This window comes from Misgurnus anguillicaudatus, chromosome 23, assembly GCF_027580225.2.
Source record: "Misgurnus anguillicaudatus chromosome 23, ASM2758022v2, whole genome shotgun sequence".
NCBI classification, from domain to species: Eukaryota; Metazoa; Chordata; class Actinopteri; order Cypriniformes; family Cobitidae; genus Misgurnus; species Misgurnus anguillicaudatus.
Window position 1 is genome coordinate 20,255,161 of NC_073359.2, and position 18,676 is coordinate 20,273,836.

General features: G+C 35.5%; 2 protein-coding genes across 3 annotated transcripts; both read left to right on the forward strand.

Annotated features, from left to right (window-relative positions):
* The first annotated feature begins 68 nt into the window (after window positions 1–68).
* Window positions 69–5,155, forward strand: LOC141349117 (interferon-induced protein 44-like). Its single transcript, XM_073861753.1, has 7 exons — window positions 69–150; window positions 1,250–1,730; window positions 1,839–1,893; window positions 1,979–2,168; window positions 2,263–2,415; window positions 2,511–2,682; window positions 2,759–5,155. Exons 2-7 carry the CDS (start codon window positions 1,250–1,252, stop codon window positions 2,944–2,946), a joined length of 1,239 nt encoding a protein of 412 aa, XP_073717854.1. The 5' UTR covers window positions 69–150; the 3' UTR covers window positions 2,947–5,155.
* A 688-nt stretch (window positions 5,156–5,843) lies between these two features.
* Window positions 5,844–18,060, forward strand: LOC129453748 (interferon-induced protein 44-like). Of its 2 annotated transcripts, XM_055218111.2 has the most exons (9): window positions 5,865–5,990; window positions 6,342–6,476; window positions 8,518–9,008; window positions 9,145–9,184; window positions 9,280–9,475; window positions 9,612–9,764; window positions 9,864–10,035; window positions 16,980–17,080; window positions 17,164–18,060. In XM_055218111.2, the coding sequence occupies exons 3-9, from the start codon at window positions 8,528–8,530 to the stop codon at window positions 17,335–17,337; spliced, it is 1,317 nt and encodes a 438-aa protein (XP_055074086.2). In that variant the 5' UTR covers window positions 5,865–5,990; window positions 6,342–6,476; window positions 8,518–8,527; the 3' UTR covers window positions 17,338–18,060. The 2 variants fall into 2 exon arrangements, with proteins under 2 accessions (XP_055074087.2, XP_055074086.2); XM_055218112.2 differs by lacking the exon at window positions 6,342–6,476 and having other exon boundaries at window positions 5,844–5,990.
* Window positions 18,061–18,676: the final 616 nt, after the last annotated feature.

Consider the following 18,676-nt stretch of genomic DNA (forward strand, 5'->3'; position numbering starts at 1 on the left):
CAACCGCTAGGGGACGTAACAACAGCAAACTCCAGCAGCACACAGATAGGAAACACAGACGGAGGTGAGTAAGAGTCTGGGGCCTGGGCGACTGCTTGAGGTTCCCTGGCATTTAATTGATTTATGCATAGAGACTTTTCGTTGTGAAAGGTAAGACAGATTGTCGGTCCAAATATTTAGTTAAACATTCAATGAAAAAGGGTTTTATATGATTGGGAAATTAAACACATTTTTATTGTAACGATTTAATGTCAATCCTGAACGTCGATTTTCTACGGAAGCCGAAAGGGATCGTGTACTATTTTTAATTGTTGCTTGCTTGTTTTCTCGCGATCTCGACTTAATTTTTTCATGATCTCGAGATAACAAAAGTTGTTTTCTTGTGATCTCGACATAACAAAAGTTGTATTCTTGTGATGTAATTAAACCTTACGTGTAACTTACTCGATAAATGTTGTTTTGTTTGTAGACAACAAAAGCCTTTTTTGTTAAATTAGCATGGATGGACATATTAGATATGGATAAGGGATTCGATTTTTCAGTGATTGACAATTTAATATTGGTGAATTTAGGGACCGTCTCTAAAGTTACTCTATAATATACAGGTTTCTACTTTTACAAACGTTTAAAATGAACGACTTAAAGTCAACAAACAGTCATAAAACCAAATGTGTGCATGTGGTTGTCAGCTATAATGCACACTTTTTAGATTTTTGATATTTATCCAAATAAACTGTTAAATACTATTACGTGTACATTATATTGCTTTAGAGATGGGCCCTAAATTCACTGGTCAACTTTATTTATTTATTTAAGTCTTGGCATTTATTCAAAATACACGAAATATTATGGACAGAATTTTTATTTTGTTTAAAGGGTCTAACAAAAGAGTTAAAGTAAAAACTGTTTTTTTACTGTTCTTAAGTATTTTAAAGTAAACATACTTGCTAAAACACATTGGAATGGTTTCCATTACAAATACCATTATATAAACCATACTGTTGAAACCATTACAAAATGTCTTATTGTAGTGTTTTATTGGTTCCCATCCACCCTATAACATCCCACCAATATAATCCAACAGAGACCATTATAGTTTCATTAAAACCAGTACAATTCCCATTAAAAACAATTAAAAACAATTTGAAATACAGCAACGTTAATATGATGTATTATTTATATTTTGATATACATTTGGATTTGCTTACATGCTTATGTAGATTATCTCTTGTTTTCCTCTCCATTACAGATGGCTTCTCGCACATCTAGATTAACCAAAAATCAAAAAATGCAGCTCTGTGGTTTGTTGGGTAATGTGGATCTGACTTTTCTCTACAAAGCGTCTGTTCATGGATATAATGCTGCTTATTTCCACCAACGCTGTGACCGTCAGGGTCCAACTTTACTCGTAGCTTACAACAGCTCAGGCTACATCTTTGGTGGATATACGAGTAAAGATTATACTCAGAGCGGGCAGTACGTTACTGATGAAGATGCTTTCCTGTTCAGCTTTCAAGGCAAAGTCCCTGTGCGCATCAAAATTAACAGTGGACATCACGCACGTCTTGATGACTCCAGAGGACCCAACTTTGGTCAACAGTTGTACTTTTGCTATAATAACCAACCAACTGTAATTAATCAAGGGGTCAGTGCATTCAACATTAATACTGCATTAATGTATGGGAACGATGGGAACCTGACTGAATGTGAGGTGTTTAAAATTGAGCAGAGTACGTCCATCATTTACTCCGTTATTTATAGTTTAGAACTTCAATCTTACTTATATTGTTAACATTAGCCCAATAAGAAGTTATATAACAAATCTTACATTGTTTTAGTCTCTCAGGTCAGTCCTGAGAAGAAAGCATGGAGGAACGTTGTGTGGACAACTAAGTAAGTTTTCACCCATTTTCTTTAATTTCTCATTTTGGTAATCTGACATCAAAACTCTTAAATTATAAATATGTGATCTTTGTAGCCGAAGAGAAGAGCTTGTGAAATTAATAAAGACCCATAAGGTGTCCTCTGTGAACCGGGCTCGAATCCTAATGATCGGTCCTGTAGGGGCTGGAAAGTCCAGTTTCTTCAACTCCATCAACTCCATCTTCATGGGTCGCATGACCAACAAAGCCATGGCAGGATCTTCAGGCACCAGCCTCACCACACAGGTGCAATAAAAGCTTCCTTTATTAAGAAGAGTGTTAAATATCTCTTCATGACTTACTGTTTTGGTCCCTATAACACATCAATGTTCTCTTTTAGTTTCGCAGATATCCACTGAAAGATGGCCGTGATGGAAAGCCATTGCCATTTGTGTTGTGTGACACTATGGGACTGGAGGAGCAGACAGGTGCAGGTCTGGATATTGAGGACATCAGCAGCATCATTCAGGGTCTCATACCAGACCGATATCAAGTAAGATGGAAACAAAGATGATGTAATTTCCTAATAATATGAATGAAAATTAACATGTATTCCTTGAATCATTACTCTACATTTTTTAAATTCAGTTCAATCCTGTGGCACCATATGAACCCAATGAGCAAAAGTCCTCCAGACCTCCATCTCTACAGGAGAAGATCCACTGTGTGGTGTTTGTGATAGATGTCACCAAAATCTCCCTCATGTCCAGCAAACTGGAGGACAAATTTTTTGCTATTCGAAGAAAGTTGAACTCACTAGGTAAGTAAGACTATTACTTTTCATGTATTTGTAAATTAGTATTGGTAAAAGTAAGAGTTTTTCGTAATAAGCTAAGTACAGGTACAGGAGGTCAGCTCTCGACTGGGTGTTCCTGTGTCTTGTGTGTTACCTGTGAAGAATTACAGTCAGGAGCTTGAACTGAACCTCAACTGTGATCTTCTGCTTCTCACCGCTGTACAGCAGATGCTTCGCCTTGCAGACGACTACTTTGATGATATCAGTCCAACGGAGGGCAAGCCATGATAAATAACAACTGTAAAGTTTTTCTGAGTTCTTGCAGTTGAAAGCAAATGTATTTTCTTTGCAGCATTTTTAGTATTGGACAATAGGCTTGTCTGTTCTGTCTCTTTTGTCATTCAAATCCATTCAAGACATTTGTGAGAAACATTAAAAGTAAGATCACTTAAGCATCATGTTACATACAGAATGATAATCATATTTGCTTTATTAAGTTGCTTTTTATAAACACATACTGTAGTCCCAGTCCTGGGTGCTGATTGGTCAACAGCCATCCCTCATTCATGTATCACTGCACTTTTGTTTTGTTTGCTCTGCTGCAACATTCGGGTGCAATGTTTTCTAATGAATGTGTGACATTTAAGGAACTGTATGTAGGATTGTGGCTAAAACTGGTACTGCAATCACACAACTGGTGGCCAATACACAACATGACAACATAAACATCAGATGAGGGCTGCAACTCCACTTTTTAAATGACAATATCCTGGCCGGGCCACTGTTGTCAGTGATATAAGTATTTGAAATGAAAATGATTTCTCAATGTCTAGTGACATATCAGGGCCATTTTATGATTAATTGATATACATTTCTTACATACTGTTCCTTTAAATGTTCCAATAAAATAAAAGAAATGTATGTCTTAATATTTGCGTGGCAACTATTTTATAACAATGCACTGGAGGGGTGAGCCATATTGTGACGATTTCAAAAATATTGCAGGTTCAGGAGATTACTGTTTTATTTTTGATGGGAAGAACTTCCAAAGCATCCACAGAAAAACTCATTAAATGTCCTTGCACGTTTGCTTTGATTCATCACTGTGCAGTCAGTGACCTTGCACCGTAGTATTACATTTTCTAAAAACACAACACAGAAAATAAATTACAAGTGTAACGGTTGTGAGAGACTCCTGCTGCTCCGGTAGAAACTGTATCCTTGCCCCTGAGCGGAAATTCTTGTAGTTTAAATGTTTATCATCTTTAGTTGTAATTTTAAAATGCTGCCTATTTTAGCAAAGATTTTATAAAATATGATATTATATTATGTGAAAAAAAATTACAATTAAAAACATTTGAAGCAGGACTACTTTATCAAGCGTAATGTGTCGAAGCAGTGAGCAGATCGTAATGAGGTCTCCTTATATGAAACACCTGACTCCACCAATCAGACTCCTTTCAGAATGTTTGAAACATTTCTTTAATTAACACACTAACAAACTGATGAACTTTCTGACATTTCTTATTTTCGCTCAGCTGTGCAAATTAAAATTAATAATTGGCAGGTAAACATTATAAATATCACAATTAAATGTAAAAAATAATTCAATTTGATTTAAAATGTTTTATACTGATCAGATCCTATCTGTGATATTGTTTGCTCTTTGTATAAAAGTGACTATCAACCAAAAGTAATAATTTTAAGAGTTTAAATGTATATAAAATGTATTTTACGCATGAAATTATTTTGCCCACATAGGTCCCATATGGGTCCCATATTATCATCCAACAGGGGCATACCTATATGGGACCCACATAGTCAACCCACATGGGACCCATATATATTGCCCATGTTAAGCCCATGGCCACATGAAACCCATTTTGCCCATATGGGACCCACGTGGGGCCCACATATCAATGTTAATTAAATGTACAAAAAATAATGCATTTTTATTTAAAATGTTTTATACTGATCAAATCATATCTGTTATAATATTTGCTCTTTGTTTAAAAGTGACAATCGACCAAAAGTTATTATTTTAAGATTTGAAATGTATGTATTTCAAGCGTAAAAATGTTTTGCCCACATAGATGCCATGAGGGCCCCACATTATTATCCCACATGGGCAAACCTATATGGGGCACACATAACCCATGCTGCCCACGTGGGGCCCACATATCAATGTTGGCTGGGATGTTAAAATGGCCAACTTTACAGTAGAAAATAATGTTTACAGCCTGGTACAAAAATAATTTTTGGTCTGTATGTTTGCCCTTCAATTTTTTTAAAGAAAACAACATGATAGAGCAGGTTTGTCTTTTGAGTAACACCTTACTTTTACTTTCACATTTAATCATTTAGCAGACCCTTTTATCCAGAGTAATTTATAGTCCCATAACAAGTCATTCTTCTTAACAAGGCAAATCAAATAAAAAGTGCCAGTTATACAAGGTTTCAAGTCACATCCTGAGAACAGAAAGCATTTTATTTTTCCACAAACAGCAAGTGTTCTTATAAAGTTATTAAAAAATCTTTGGAAAAAAAACGAAATTGTATGTATGATTTTTACAAAAAACAGTTTTTATCCTATGAAAGTAAAGTTAAGCAGAGGTCTTAATATTTATACCATAAATACTGGTGATAGGCTAATGTACAGTATGTAACTTGTATAATAACATTTTTGTAAGGGTTTTGCGTTGCATTTAGTTCTGTTCATTGTTAATCATCTTGTTTAGTTCATTTGTTATCTCATTTCATCATTATTAGTTTCACCTGTTTGATTATTAGTTAAGTTCTTACACCTGTGTTTAATTAGTTTGCTCACCCTTTATATTCTGCCCTCATGTGTCTTTCCCTTGTCAGTCGTTGAATGTGCATGTTATGTGAAGCTGTTCCTTGTCGTCATTGTATGTTTGAATAAAATTCCAGTGTATATAGCAAGAACTTGATCTCCTCGTCATCATCGTTGTATTTTAGTATTAGTAGTAGTAGAGAACGTGACAATTTTATGTGGTAAGTTACTGATAAGTGATTATACTGATAGTATTTTTCTGTCTTGCAGAAACCTAATCTTAAAAAAAAACATGATACAGGCTTAATATTGATTTTTTTTTTTTAAAGAAAACAACATGATGGAGCAGGTTTGTCTTGGGTGTAACACCTTACTTTTACTTTCACATTTATTCATTTAAAAGACCCTTTTATCCAGAGTGACTTATAGTCCCATAACAACAAGGCAAATAAAAAGTGCCAGTTATACAAGGTTTCAAGTCACATCCTAAGAACAGAAAGCATTTTATTTTCCACAAACAGCAAGTGTCCTACAAAAGGTAAGTTATAAAGCCTATACAATATCTTTAAACTATTACAAGTTATATACAAATCATTGTGTTGCTTGTCAGCTATATGGTCTATTTTATTTTATTTTTTCAGTATTTTATTCTGATGGCTTAATGCATATAATGTAATTTAATGTAACTTGTATAATAACATTTTATGTGGTAAGTTACTGATTAGTGATTTGATAGTATTTTTCTGTATTCTGTCTCACATATAGGCCTAATCTTAAAAAAACATGATAGAACAGGCTTAATATTGAATTTTTTTAAGAAAACATGATAGAGCAGGTTTGTCTTGGGTGTAACACCTTACTTTTACTTTCATATTTATTCATTTAAAAGACCCTTTTATGCAGAGTGACTTATAGTCCCATAACAACAAGGCAAATAAAAAGTGCCAGTTATACAAGGTTTCAAGTCACATCCTAAGAACAGAAAGCATTTTATTTTCCACAAACAGCAAGTGTTCTACAAAAGGTAAGTTATTAAGCCTATACAATATCTTTAAACTATTACAAATCATTGTGTTGCTTGTCAGCTATGGTCTAGGAACAAAACAGCTTTCTATTTATTGTAATGCTTTTTATTCAAACATTACAAAGTATCTCTGTTCTAAGACTGCCATTATGAAAATTAACCATTTTTAATTATACTACCATATAAATAGTTAAACCACAAAATAACAGTGGTTATTTATGGTAATGGTAATCAATTTGTCAAAAAAGGGGTTTAGTTTCTTATTTAAGTTAGATTAGAAATATGACAGATAACACAATATGGAAAGAACTTCAGGCAAACTTTCAGAATGTAGTTTAGTATGGAAAACGGTTCCCTAACGTTAGTTTTTAGGTTCCAGGAACATTCCCACAAAAACAAACATACATTATTATTTAATTTCCATAGGAAACAAAAACAAACCTTTGAAATAACGTCCTGGGACTGCCGTACCAAAAAAAAACTTTGGATAAAACGAAATTGTATGTATGTAAAAAAAACTCTTTTTATCCTATCAAAGTAAAGTTTATACATACTGTAACAGTCATTATTCCTGACATGTCAAAGCAGATTTATCCAGGTCTAAATATTAATACCATACATACTGATGATAGGCTAATGTATAAAACCATGTGAATGATTTAGCTAAAGGGTAGCCTGAATTACTAAGCTAGGCAGTGATCCAAATGCTGTGGGGTAAACTCAACCAGCGGTTCAACCTACTCCACGAGGAACTGAAACCACTGAATTTGTTTAGGCGAAAAATGTATTTCTGTGTAGTCTCACACAACTCATTTGTTCATTTTTAAATATTTTCATGCCAAGATGTTACAATTTTCATTCATTTTATGCATTTGGCATAGAAAATAAGTTACCTTTAAAAATACATTCAAGAAAAATGTTCAGGTTTAAACAAAAAATGTAAGTGATGTAATTGGACATGGATCAACTTACCCCTCAGCTGATGTGTATAATGTGATTTAATGTGTAGATGTAACTTGTATAATAAAATTTTATGTGGTAAGTTACTGATTAGTGATTATACTGATATTATTTTTCTGTATTCTGTCTCGCATATGCCTACTCGTAAAAAAACATGATAGAACAGGCTTAATATTGAATTTTTTTAAGAAAACAACATGATAGAGCAGGTTTGTCTTGGGTGTAACACCATACTTTTACTTTCACATATATTCATTTAAAAGACCCTTTTATTCAGAGTGACTTATAGACCTACAAGTAATTCTTCTTAACAAGACAAATAAAAAGTGCCTGTTATACAAGGTTTCATCACATCCTAAGAACAGAAAGCGTTTTATTTTCCACAAACAGCAAGTGCATTTTTCGATATATATTTTGGCACTTTTTTATATATTTTAAAATATATTTTAAAAATAAATATATTGTAAAGCACTTTAATACACGTCACATTGGAAGAAAAACTATTGGAAATACAAACCTGGTTTGAAAAGATTCAAATGAAATATATTTTGAATGGCTTAGTATTGTATATTTTATACATACTTATAAATTTTATACTTTATACATTTAATACAAACATTTATATTTTGTCCAGGAAAGTCTGTATGGGTTGTAAGATAAGAAAACGTATCAGTTGCCCTTGAAATACATTTTGAAATATATGTTAATACATAAAGGTTAAAACTAAATATATTTTTAAATTCAAAAATATATTTAATTAGGCTGTATTTTCTACAAAATGTATTTAGCATATATTTCAAACATATTTTTGGCCAGAAGAATTCATTTTATATCGATAGGCTGTCAGATGTAGCCAATGTTTTGAAAAATTGGGTATGGAAATAAAATAAAATAAAAAATGAAAATACCAAAGTGTTACATATTCATGAAATTTACCAACAGAATGCATTAAAGCTTAACCAGTCAACATTTAAAGCGGTTTAAAAATGTTCATCCAACTTATCCTATGACAAGAACGGGTTTTGGATATTTGGACACTTTAAGGAAAGATTTGATCCACTTCCAATTACTTGTGTTTCAGAGGCGTTACCATGAATACCCAGCCACATAAATTACCTGAAGAGAAGAAAAAGCAGCTCTGTGCCTTGTTGGGTGATGTGGATCTGACTCTTCTCTACAAAGCGTCTGTTCATGGATATAATGCTGCTGCTTTCCACCAGCGCTGTGACCGTCAGGGTCCAACTTTACTCGTGGCCTACAACAACTCAGGCTACATATTTGGTGGATATACGAGTAAAGATTATACTCAGTGCGGTCTGCACATTATTGATGAAGATGCTTTCCTGTTCTACTATCAAGGCCAAATCCCTGTGTGCATCAAAATTAACAATGGACAATATGCACGTCTTGATAACAATGGATGGCCCAACTTTGGTCAACAGTTGTTCTTTTGCTATAACAACCAACCAACCGTTTATAATCAAGGGGGTCATGCATTCAACATTAATACTGCCTTAATTTATGGGAACGATGGGAACCTGATTGAATGTGAGGTGTTTAAAATTGAGCACAGTAAGTCAAACATTCATGTACAACTAATTCTAATCTATACCTAAAATAATCTACTTAAATTGTATTTATTGTTACCATTAGCCCAATAGAAAGTTACATAACAAATCTCCATTATTTCCTATTTCTCTTCCCTAAGTCATGGAGAAACCTTGGAGGAACATGCTGTGGACAGCTGAGTAAGTTTTCATCAATTTGTGCAGTTTGTCTGTTGTTCACTTTGGTAATCTAAATTAAATCTTAATCATAAATTTAAAAAATATGATTTTTGTAGACAAAGAGAAGAGCTTATGAGGGTTTTCAAGAACCACACACCCTTGGTGTCCTCTGTGAACCGAGCTCGAATCCTAATGATCGGTCCTGTAGGTGCTGGAAAATCCAGTTTCTTCAACTCCATCAACTCCATCTTCATGGGTCACATGACCAGCAAAGCCATTGCAGGATCTTCAGGCACCAGCCTCACCAAACAGGTACAGAATCATATAAACTGGTGTCTCAATCTATGAATCTATCTAAACATGTCTACCATTTAATGTGATAGAATGTCAGGATCAGGATCTACCTCAGTTAGAAAACAAAGCATTGATGATTGCTTTTGGTTTGTAGTTTCGCACATATCCACTGAAAGATGGCCGTGGGGGAAGGTCATTGACATTTATGTTGTGTGACACTATGGGACTGGAGGAGCAGACAGGTGCAGGTCTGGAAATTGAGGACATCAGCAGCATTCTTCAGGGTCTCGTACCAGACCGATATAAAGTAAGACGGAAAAGTTTGTTCCAAAATCATTTAGTTGGCGTATAAATTGTTTTTTGTGTATTATAATTCAACTAAACTTGTGTTTTATAACTGATTTAGTTCAACCCTGTTTCACCATTCGATCCTAATGAGCAACAGTCCTCCACACCTGCATCTCTGGAGCAGAAGATTCACTGTGTGGTGTTTGTGATAGACACCTCCAAAATCTCCCTCATGTCCAGCAAACTGGAGGAAAAACTTGCAGCCATACGCACAAAAGTAAACTCATTGGGTATGTGCACTAACACAATTAAAATGTGATATAGTTGTAACAATCAGCCAATATTGGTTAAGGTACAATTGTTAAAATTTACAGTGTAAATGTAATAAGAGGTAAAATAATGAGCGTTACAAGTAAAATAAAAAATGGTGTACTTACAACATTCACACTAAGGGCTCTATCTTACACCCGGCGCAATGCAGCGCAATGCGCGACGCAAGTGTCTTTCGCTAGTTTCCACCCTAATTTTCACGTTTAGCGCCGCTATGTTTAAAGCAAGACTATGTAGTTTCCATGTAAAAATGACTTACAGCTCCCCCATGTGGTTGAAAAGCGCAACAGTGCCTGGTATCAGACACGCTTCTTCAGGCAGGGGGAGGGGCGGGGCTGTGTTTCCTACCCTCCACCGCCACTTTCAGAGTGGGTTTGTAGCAGCTAGGAGGCTGCTCAGGTTGCAGCAACTGTACAATTTGTCCAGTTAAAAGTTGTTCTATCACTGAAATAATTTTAGAGACATTATTTAAAGGTAAAAAAACTCCATAGTGTTGCTTTAAATAGCAAATGCATTTGCGCCCCCTTTGCGCCCATGAGCGTTCTGGTCTGAAAAACGAGGTGTGTTCAGGCGCATTGTTGGCGCGTTGCTATTTTGAGGCAACTAAAATAGACTACGCCATTGACCAACAAAAACCTGGTCTAAAGTCTAAAGTCAATGGCGCAATATGTTTTATGTTATTTAAAGAGCGCATTAGTAATAATATGCGCCTATAAACGGGAGGACAACGCGGGTTTGCTTAACACAAAGTACATAAATGCGCAGCAGCACAAAAATGCTTTTAAATATGAAAGATTAAAGGATTGAATTTAAGAGATTATTATTGAGTCTCTTGGACATATTTATAAATGAGGACTGATTATAAGACGTTAGAAGGCGCAAAGAGCTGCTTTACCTGCAGCCTGGTAAGTAAATAAATGCTTTGCTTTAAACAAATGCGTCTGTTTTTAAATGTTTTTTTTAAATGCTACCTCACGGATTTATTGTATATGATGACTCTGTACCTGTGGATATGGCGAGATGAGAAACATTTGTAAGTAATGCTTAAAAAAACTCTTTGCTAAAAAAACGCTGTCCAAAGTGCTGAAACGTGAGGAGAGCCGTTTGTAATTTCTTTATCTCCTGTTTGTTACAAATAAAGTATTTTTAGAGTACAAACCTTATCTTACATACTTGTAAATTATTTTTTGATGATATTGGATAGCCATACATTTAAAGCAATTAAAAGCGTGCTTTTTACTTCCATGACTAAAAGAAAACGGGTTTTAAAGGTTTTAATAAAAAAATAACAATTTCAATATAAGGGCAAAACAACACAATTATTTAACATTAATCTTAAACTGGGGATCTTCTACCTCCGCTTAGTTTTTCAGTTTACAAAGTCCGTCATCTAAATAGGGATTAGACATAGCGCCAGCGCAACTTGCTTTTAAAGGGAATGAGAGCTGTGACTCTCATTGGTTTACTGCACGTTACGCCCAAAATACTCCCATTACAATAGGACCAACCCTTTTCGTCGATGCTCTCGGCTCTAATACGATTTGTACCGTAGTTAAATTAGCAAAAGTGGATTCGGACACGCCCATTTAGACGTTGCGCTGTGCGCTTTATACAATGCGCTTAGATCGTTAAAATAGGGCCCTAAGTCTAAATCATCACAATAAAAGCATGTTAACTTAAGCTGTTAAAGGCATGGGGCCTCATTTATAAAGCATGCGTACGCACAGATTTGATCGCAAAGTCAATTTTTACAAAAACTGTCTTTGATGTGGAAAAGTGCTTAACGCCAAGTCAGGGTCTGTGCAGACGTACGCACTTTTGCTTGTCTGATTGCTGCTCGAAAAAGATTTAAACTTTAAACAGTTGCTTTTTATATGTCAATGACATTAATTTTGCATCATTTAAAGGCGGGGATTTGATACGTTCATTTTATGAATCACACATACGCAGTTTTGAGAAATTATTGTGGCTTTTTCCCCCCAATTGGTTCGTTCCGAACAGAAACAGTATTTTAACGTTTCTGGTTTTTGGTTTAACCCTAAAATTGACGTTCCTGAACTGGTTAGAACAAAAAAATAAAGTACCCAAACCGGTTAATAACATTCCATGTCAGCTGTGGGACATACAAATAAGTAGGCTGATCATTAGGACATTAAACTTAACTTATTAGTCTACTACATAATTTTCCTTAAGTCTCTATCTTGTCATCAAACATTTGAAAAAGGCTACATTATGTAAGCGGCATAACTGTATTCTGTAATTCTGACATGCCTACATTTGTTTCAGCATTATACCTGAATTAAGTCAAGGACAATTTGTGCCATGTCGTTTGTTGGCAAACAACTTAAACAAATGTTTTTATTAGAAAAAGAATACTGTGGTATTTCGAGATCATTTTGTTTGTATGTGACCTGTCAAGAACATAAAAATGGTTTGCTTGCTTTTTGAAACGCGTCTCTCCATGCACTTTTAAGTGCACTTAAACACGCGCACACACACAGATGGAGGACGAATTCCAAACGGCACTTCGAGAAGAAATTGCAGCATAAACAGTCGCTCCACATAAAGTGAAAATTACGTTGTCTTTCAGTGCTTTATTAGCCAAATGTATTTTAATGGACTACAGTATGAGACACAGTAGTGCAACTCTCTCTCAAGTTTATACATCAAGAGTTCTGATCTTTGAAGGGCATAGGGATAATCACGTTTGATTGGAGTTGGATCGGACACATTCGACCATATGTGCATCTGTGCGTACAGAACATTGCTCACTTTAGCGCCTTTTTTGCGGTTAAATTGTTTAAAATCGATTTAGTGTTAACATTTGCAAGCATTTGAAACATGTGCAAATTATCAACTTTAAAGGGATAGTTCGGCCAAAAATGATATTAAACCCATGATTTACTCACCCCCAAGATGTCCGAGTTGCATATGTCCATATTTTTCAGACAGGCACATTTCGGATGTTTTGGAGGAGGTTTTGGATCTTTCAGTTGATTGAATGTAATGTTGCGGGGTCCACCCATAGTCCACGACCTTCAAGTCCAAAAAAAGTGCATCCATTCTTCACAAAATAAATCCAAACGGCTCCAGGATGATAAACGAAGGTCTTCTGAGAGTAATCCCACGGTGTTGTTGTAGCAATATCCATATTTAAAACTTTATTAACGAAAATAACTACCTTACGGTAGCGCCGCCATCTTAGACTCCTCTGTATTCAGGAGAGAGTATTAGCGTAGTGTACGCACTTTTCTTAGTGACGTATGACAAATTCGAAGGGCGGAGGCACAGAGCAGCAGCAGAGTAACCTCCATAGGCTGCGTAAGCTCTCATCCTGAATGCGGACGCGACTAAGATGGCGGCGCTACCGGAAGGTATTTATTTACGTTAATAAAGTTTTAAATATGGATATTTCTACAACAACACTGCACGGATTACCCTCAGAAGGCCTTTGTTTATCATCCCGATTTATTTTGTGAAGGATGGACGCCCTTTTTTGGACTTGAAGGTCGTGGACCCCGTAACATTACATTTAATTAACTGAAAGATCTAAAACATTTTCTGAAATGTCCGAAAGTGTGTTTGTCTGAAAAATGATGGACATGTGCGGATCGTACAGCTTGTGGGTGAGTAAATCATGGGTTTGGTGTCATTTTTGGCCGAACTATCCCTTTAACCCATTTTAAATTGGTTTATTAATCCATGAATCGCATGTGAGCCGAACAGTGGGTAGTCATCTGTAAGGATCACGGATCAACTGCGATCCGTAACACCACTTATTTATATATTTTTTTAAAAACATCTTGAGATATTTGGTAGCCTACAATATTTACCTCTTATGCTTCTCATTTTTGCAAAGAGTAAACAATGACCTGAAGTGAACTTCACTGAGTCATATTACACAGAAATCTTGTCAAAGAACAAATAAAATATGGGTATTAACTGGTTACCATTATTTTAAATAAATTATTCTGTTCCGGGAACATATATATTTTTAAAGTTTCTGGTTTCGTTTCTGTTCCTTGCAAAACATCAAAAGTTTCTGGTTTTCATTTTCCTTCCGTGAACCGGTTCAAAGCCTCGATTGTGAGATGATCAAATTTAAGCCAATTCCTATGCAGCATTTTATAAATGAGGCCCACGGAGTCCATTTTGCACCCAGTAGCGGATCATTGCGAATCCTTCCCTGATTCATCAAGCATCTATCATATCTTCATTACTCTACTGAAAGATGAAAATACCAATTACTGGCCGTTACTGCCATCAGTGTTGGGGTAGTTACTCAAAAAATGTAATTAGTTACTAGTTACTAGTTACTTCTTTAAATTGTAATGAGATTAATTTACTAGTTACTGCATTTGAAAAGTAACTTCACTACTTATTACTTTACTTTACTTTTTCTTAATTTACCACATAGATACATGGACATGGTTTAGGCGGGGTCGGCTGATGATGAGTGACTACTTTAAATGAACGGCCAGTGCTCTAGACTAACTTTTTGCACTGGTTGCACTTAGGTGCACCAGCACAAAAGTTAGGTGCACCCTAATTTTTGACCCCATCGGATTTATAGTTCGCCCAAAAATTAAAATTCAGTATAATTTACTCACTCTCATGTTGTTACAAACCTGTATAAATGTCTTTGTTCTGGTGAACATGAATGAAAATATTTTGAGGAATGTTTGTAACCAAACCATTCATGAGCCCCATTCACTTCCATAGTATTATTTTTTCCTACTATAGAAGTGAATGGGGCTCATGCTTGGTTTGGTTATTAACATTTCTCAAAATATGTTGCTTCGTGTTTATCAGAACAGAGAAATTTATACAGGTTTGTAACAAAATGAGGGAGAGTTAATGATGACAGAATTTTTTATTTTTGGGTGAACTGTCCCTTTAACACCGCAAGTTTAGCGCCCATGGTGGTTTAATACAGAACATAAACATGTAGGCTATTTTATAATTTTCATGTTGTCATTCCATTTTCCTTATACGAGTCATGCACAGTCCCGTTTGATAACCCGCATCCGCACGATTAAAATAACAGTTGACCCGTTATCCGACATCAGCATCAATTTATTTCATACCCGTTTTACATAAAGACTGCGACCGGCCGCACCGCAAATCGTGATGTACGCAAAAACCTTTAAAGATCTTCATGCAGAACATTGACAGAAATAAGCACAGGACCATGACTGTTCAAATATATTACCATTTAATGTGAAACTTTGTGAGGGGCCGGCATATTGACAGCTGAGCGGACAGCAGTGTTTGAACACTCATAAGCGCTGCGCTTATATTTATTATTACCTTATAAATTGATGATATGATTGCAGTGATTCCAAAGGGATGTCCAAAAACACTCAAGTAGAATGTTAAATGTTTAAAGTTTAATGTCTTTTTCTCGCTGCTCTGTGTAAACTACCCTGTAAACCCACGCGGGTGATGGCATGAAACGCGTGAGGAGCTTGCATTTTGCATTACCTTAAATTACCTTAAATTATGGTCATACAAATAAAAGTAAAACAACATTCAAAACTGTAATGTGTACATTTATTTATGTAAAGTTACACTCGCAATATTAACAAAACATTGTGCTTTTTTAAATAGGTAAAAAGTGTTTTGTGCTGCATCGGTTTGGAGCACGTCACACAAAAATAAACTCATACAGTATAGGCTATAGGCTTCTTTTGAATTCGTTTTTTAATTTGCTAATTATTTAAGTGAAACACATTTCATATAGGCTTATTTATTTTATTATTTTTTTAACCAAAGAAAGACGTAATCATCACGTTCTATTCATTTTAATGCTTTTTGCGCATAAACTAAACCCTTGGGGTAATTATTTATAAATGAATCAACAACGCAAATCAAGGAATTAACTTATTTCTCTATAAGACAGTCTGGCAGGGCGGTAACAGCGATACAGCAAACACCGAAAAGTTTATAGGATTAGATTTGGAAGTAAGATTATGAAGAAAACAGCGGTCCTGACTCCTGGCTTTTTTCTATAAATTGCGCGCACGCGACATTGCTGTTCGGGTTACGTTCAAATAATTTCCTTCAAAAGAATTATGCTCTGGCTCTGACTCGATTGAGGTTCATTACCTAATTCCGTCTTCGGGATCGGACCTCTCGAGCCCTGACCGGTAAGTTAAGCAGGATCTTTCGCCACAAGTTTTGTATTGCCATGCTGGGCTTACAAATGCTCAGACAGGTTGCTCATCGCGTTGACAGCAGTTGAAAGACACTTGTCGTCTGGGCATAGTGTGCATTTCACACGAATATTTTTATACTTTCGAGCAATACGCTGAAAGCAATGTGAATATCACCCCAGTGGCTGAAACCCTCCGTCTTCATTTCCCGCTCCCCTGTGCACCAGCAGCTACGTCAAATCAATCTCTATGGCAACGGCACACGTACAGGGACACGCATGCACGCACCACTTAAACAGACAGAACTTTACACCCAGGCAAACACTGCTTGGGTAACGCAGGAAAGCGCGTTCCTATAGTCTAGTAAAGTAGTGTAGTTACCAATATTATTAGTGTAATGCGTTACTTTACTTCGTTACCCAAAAAAGTAATGTAGTTACTGTAATCCGTTACTTTGTAACTCGTTACCCCCAACACTGACTGCCATATAAACAATAACATAAGATGGATCTTATATAAGATCTTTTACACTTACACACACATAGCTAGTTTGCATAAATGTTAATGTTATATGCATTTTTGGTCATGTGTAGATAGTATGTGAAATGCCAATATAAGAAAGCATTGTTTATATTTTAAGATGCTGTGTTAAAATGAGAACACACGAATGTAAATGCTGCACAAACAAAAAGAATTGAAGATTTCCTTGTGGTAGTCTAATTGGTTGATAGCATATCTAAAATTTTCAGGTGTTCCTCAGATCGTCTTGATGACAAAAATAGATGAGGCGTGTCCTCTGGTGCAGGAGGATCTTCAAAAGGTTTATGTCAGTTCCTACATTGAGAAAAAGGTGAGATCTTCCAGAGCTGAAACTGTGTGATATGGAGCTGAAAGTGTGAGAGATGGACTGAGAGATTTGTATTGACTCTACAGGTACAGGAGGTCAGCTCTCGACTGGGTGTTCCTGTGTCTTGTGTGTTACCTGTGAAGAATTACAGTCAGGAGCTTGAACTGAACCTCAACTGTGATCTCCTGCTTCTCACCGCTGTACAGCAGATGCTCAACTATGCTGAAGATTATTTGGATGATGCTGCTATGACCTATTAGAGCAAAAATGTTTAAAATGTTGCTTTTTAAACATTTAATGTTGCTTAAAGTTATACAGTATGTTAGGGTAGATCATCTTAATGCAATTTCTCAGATACTTCGCCTTGCAGATGACTATTTTGATGATATGAGGACAAGCCCTCATAAATAGCTACTGTTTTTATCAAGTTTAGCTTCTTCTCTATTGTTTTTCTGTTTTGGCTTACTAATAAATGTAGTTAAATAACACAACCTTTTTGTCTTTTACTATTTTTGGGGTAAAGATATTCATTGTTTTGAGCATCTGTCATCGATATTTCACTATTGACACACAGTGGCGGATTTAGCAAATCGGGGGCCCAAGGCGAAGGTATGTATGGGGCATCCTTTCCGATCTATAAAAGAGAACGAAAAAAATTAGTTTACTCCAAAATGAAGATGGAAAGCAGAGAACACACAAAGTGTAGCACTACACAAACCAATAGAGAATACGTCAATGGGGCAAAAACAGCCACGGACAGTAAATGAGGGAGAAAAAATTTTAATCTGATTCTGCACAAAAACTAGCAATGCATCAAAGCCAATGTTTTTACTAATCTTTCACATGGCCAAGACTGTGATAAAAGGTAAAAAGAAATCCAGTCCACAATCACTTTTTTATATTGAAAATAAGTAATTGCATGTGTGTTTCCCCAAATCTACGGAAGAGGATTAGGGCCACTGGTAAAAAAAAAATATTTGAATTCTGACTTTATTCTCAGAATTCTGACTTTAATCTCATAATTCTGACTTTAATCTCAGAATTCTGACTTTAATCTCAGAATTCTGACTTTAATCTCAGAGTTTAAAGTCAGAATTTTGAGTTTAAAGTCAGAATTCTGAGAATAAAGTCAGAATTCAAATTTTGAGGTTAAAGTCAGAATTTTGAGTTTAAAGTCAGAATTCTGACTTTGAACTCAAAATTCTGAAAATAAAGTCAGAATTCTGAGATTAAAGTCAGAATTCTGAGATTAAAGTCAGAATTCTGAGATTAAAGTCAGAATTCTGAGATTAAAGTCAGAATTCTGAGATTAAAGTCAGCTGAGGTTGAGTTCAAGCTCCTGACTGTAGTTCTTAAAGTCAGAATTCTGAGTTTAAAGTCAGAATTCTGAGATTAAAGTCAGAATTCTGAGTTTAAAGTGAGAATTCTGAGATTAAAGTCAGAATTCTGAGATTAAAGTCAGAATTCAGAATTCTGAGTTTAAAGTCAGAATTCTGAGATTATATTTTTGTAATACTATTACTGTCCAGGAAGATCATCACACTGCCATTCAGACACAACGCCCACAAATGATGATTCTGATATACTGAATAATGTTGA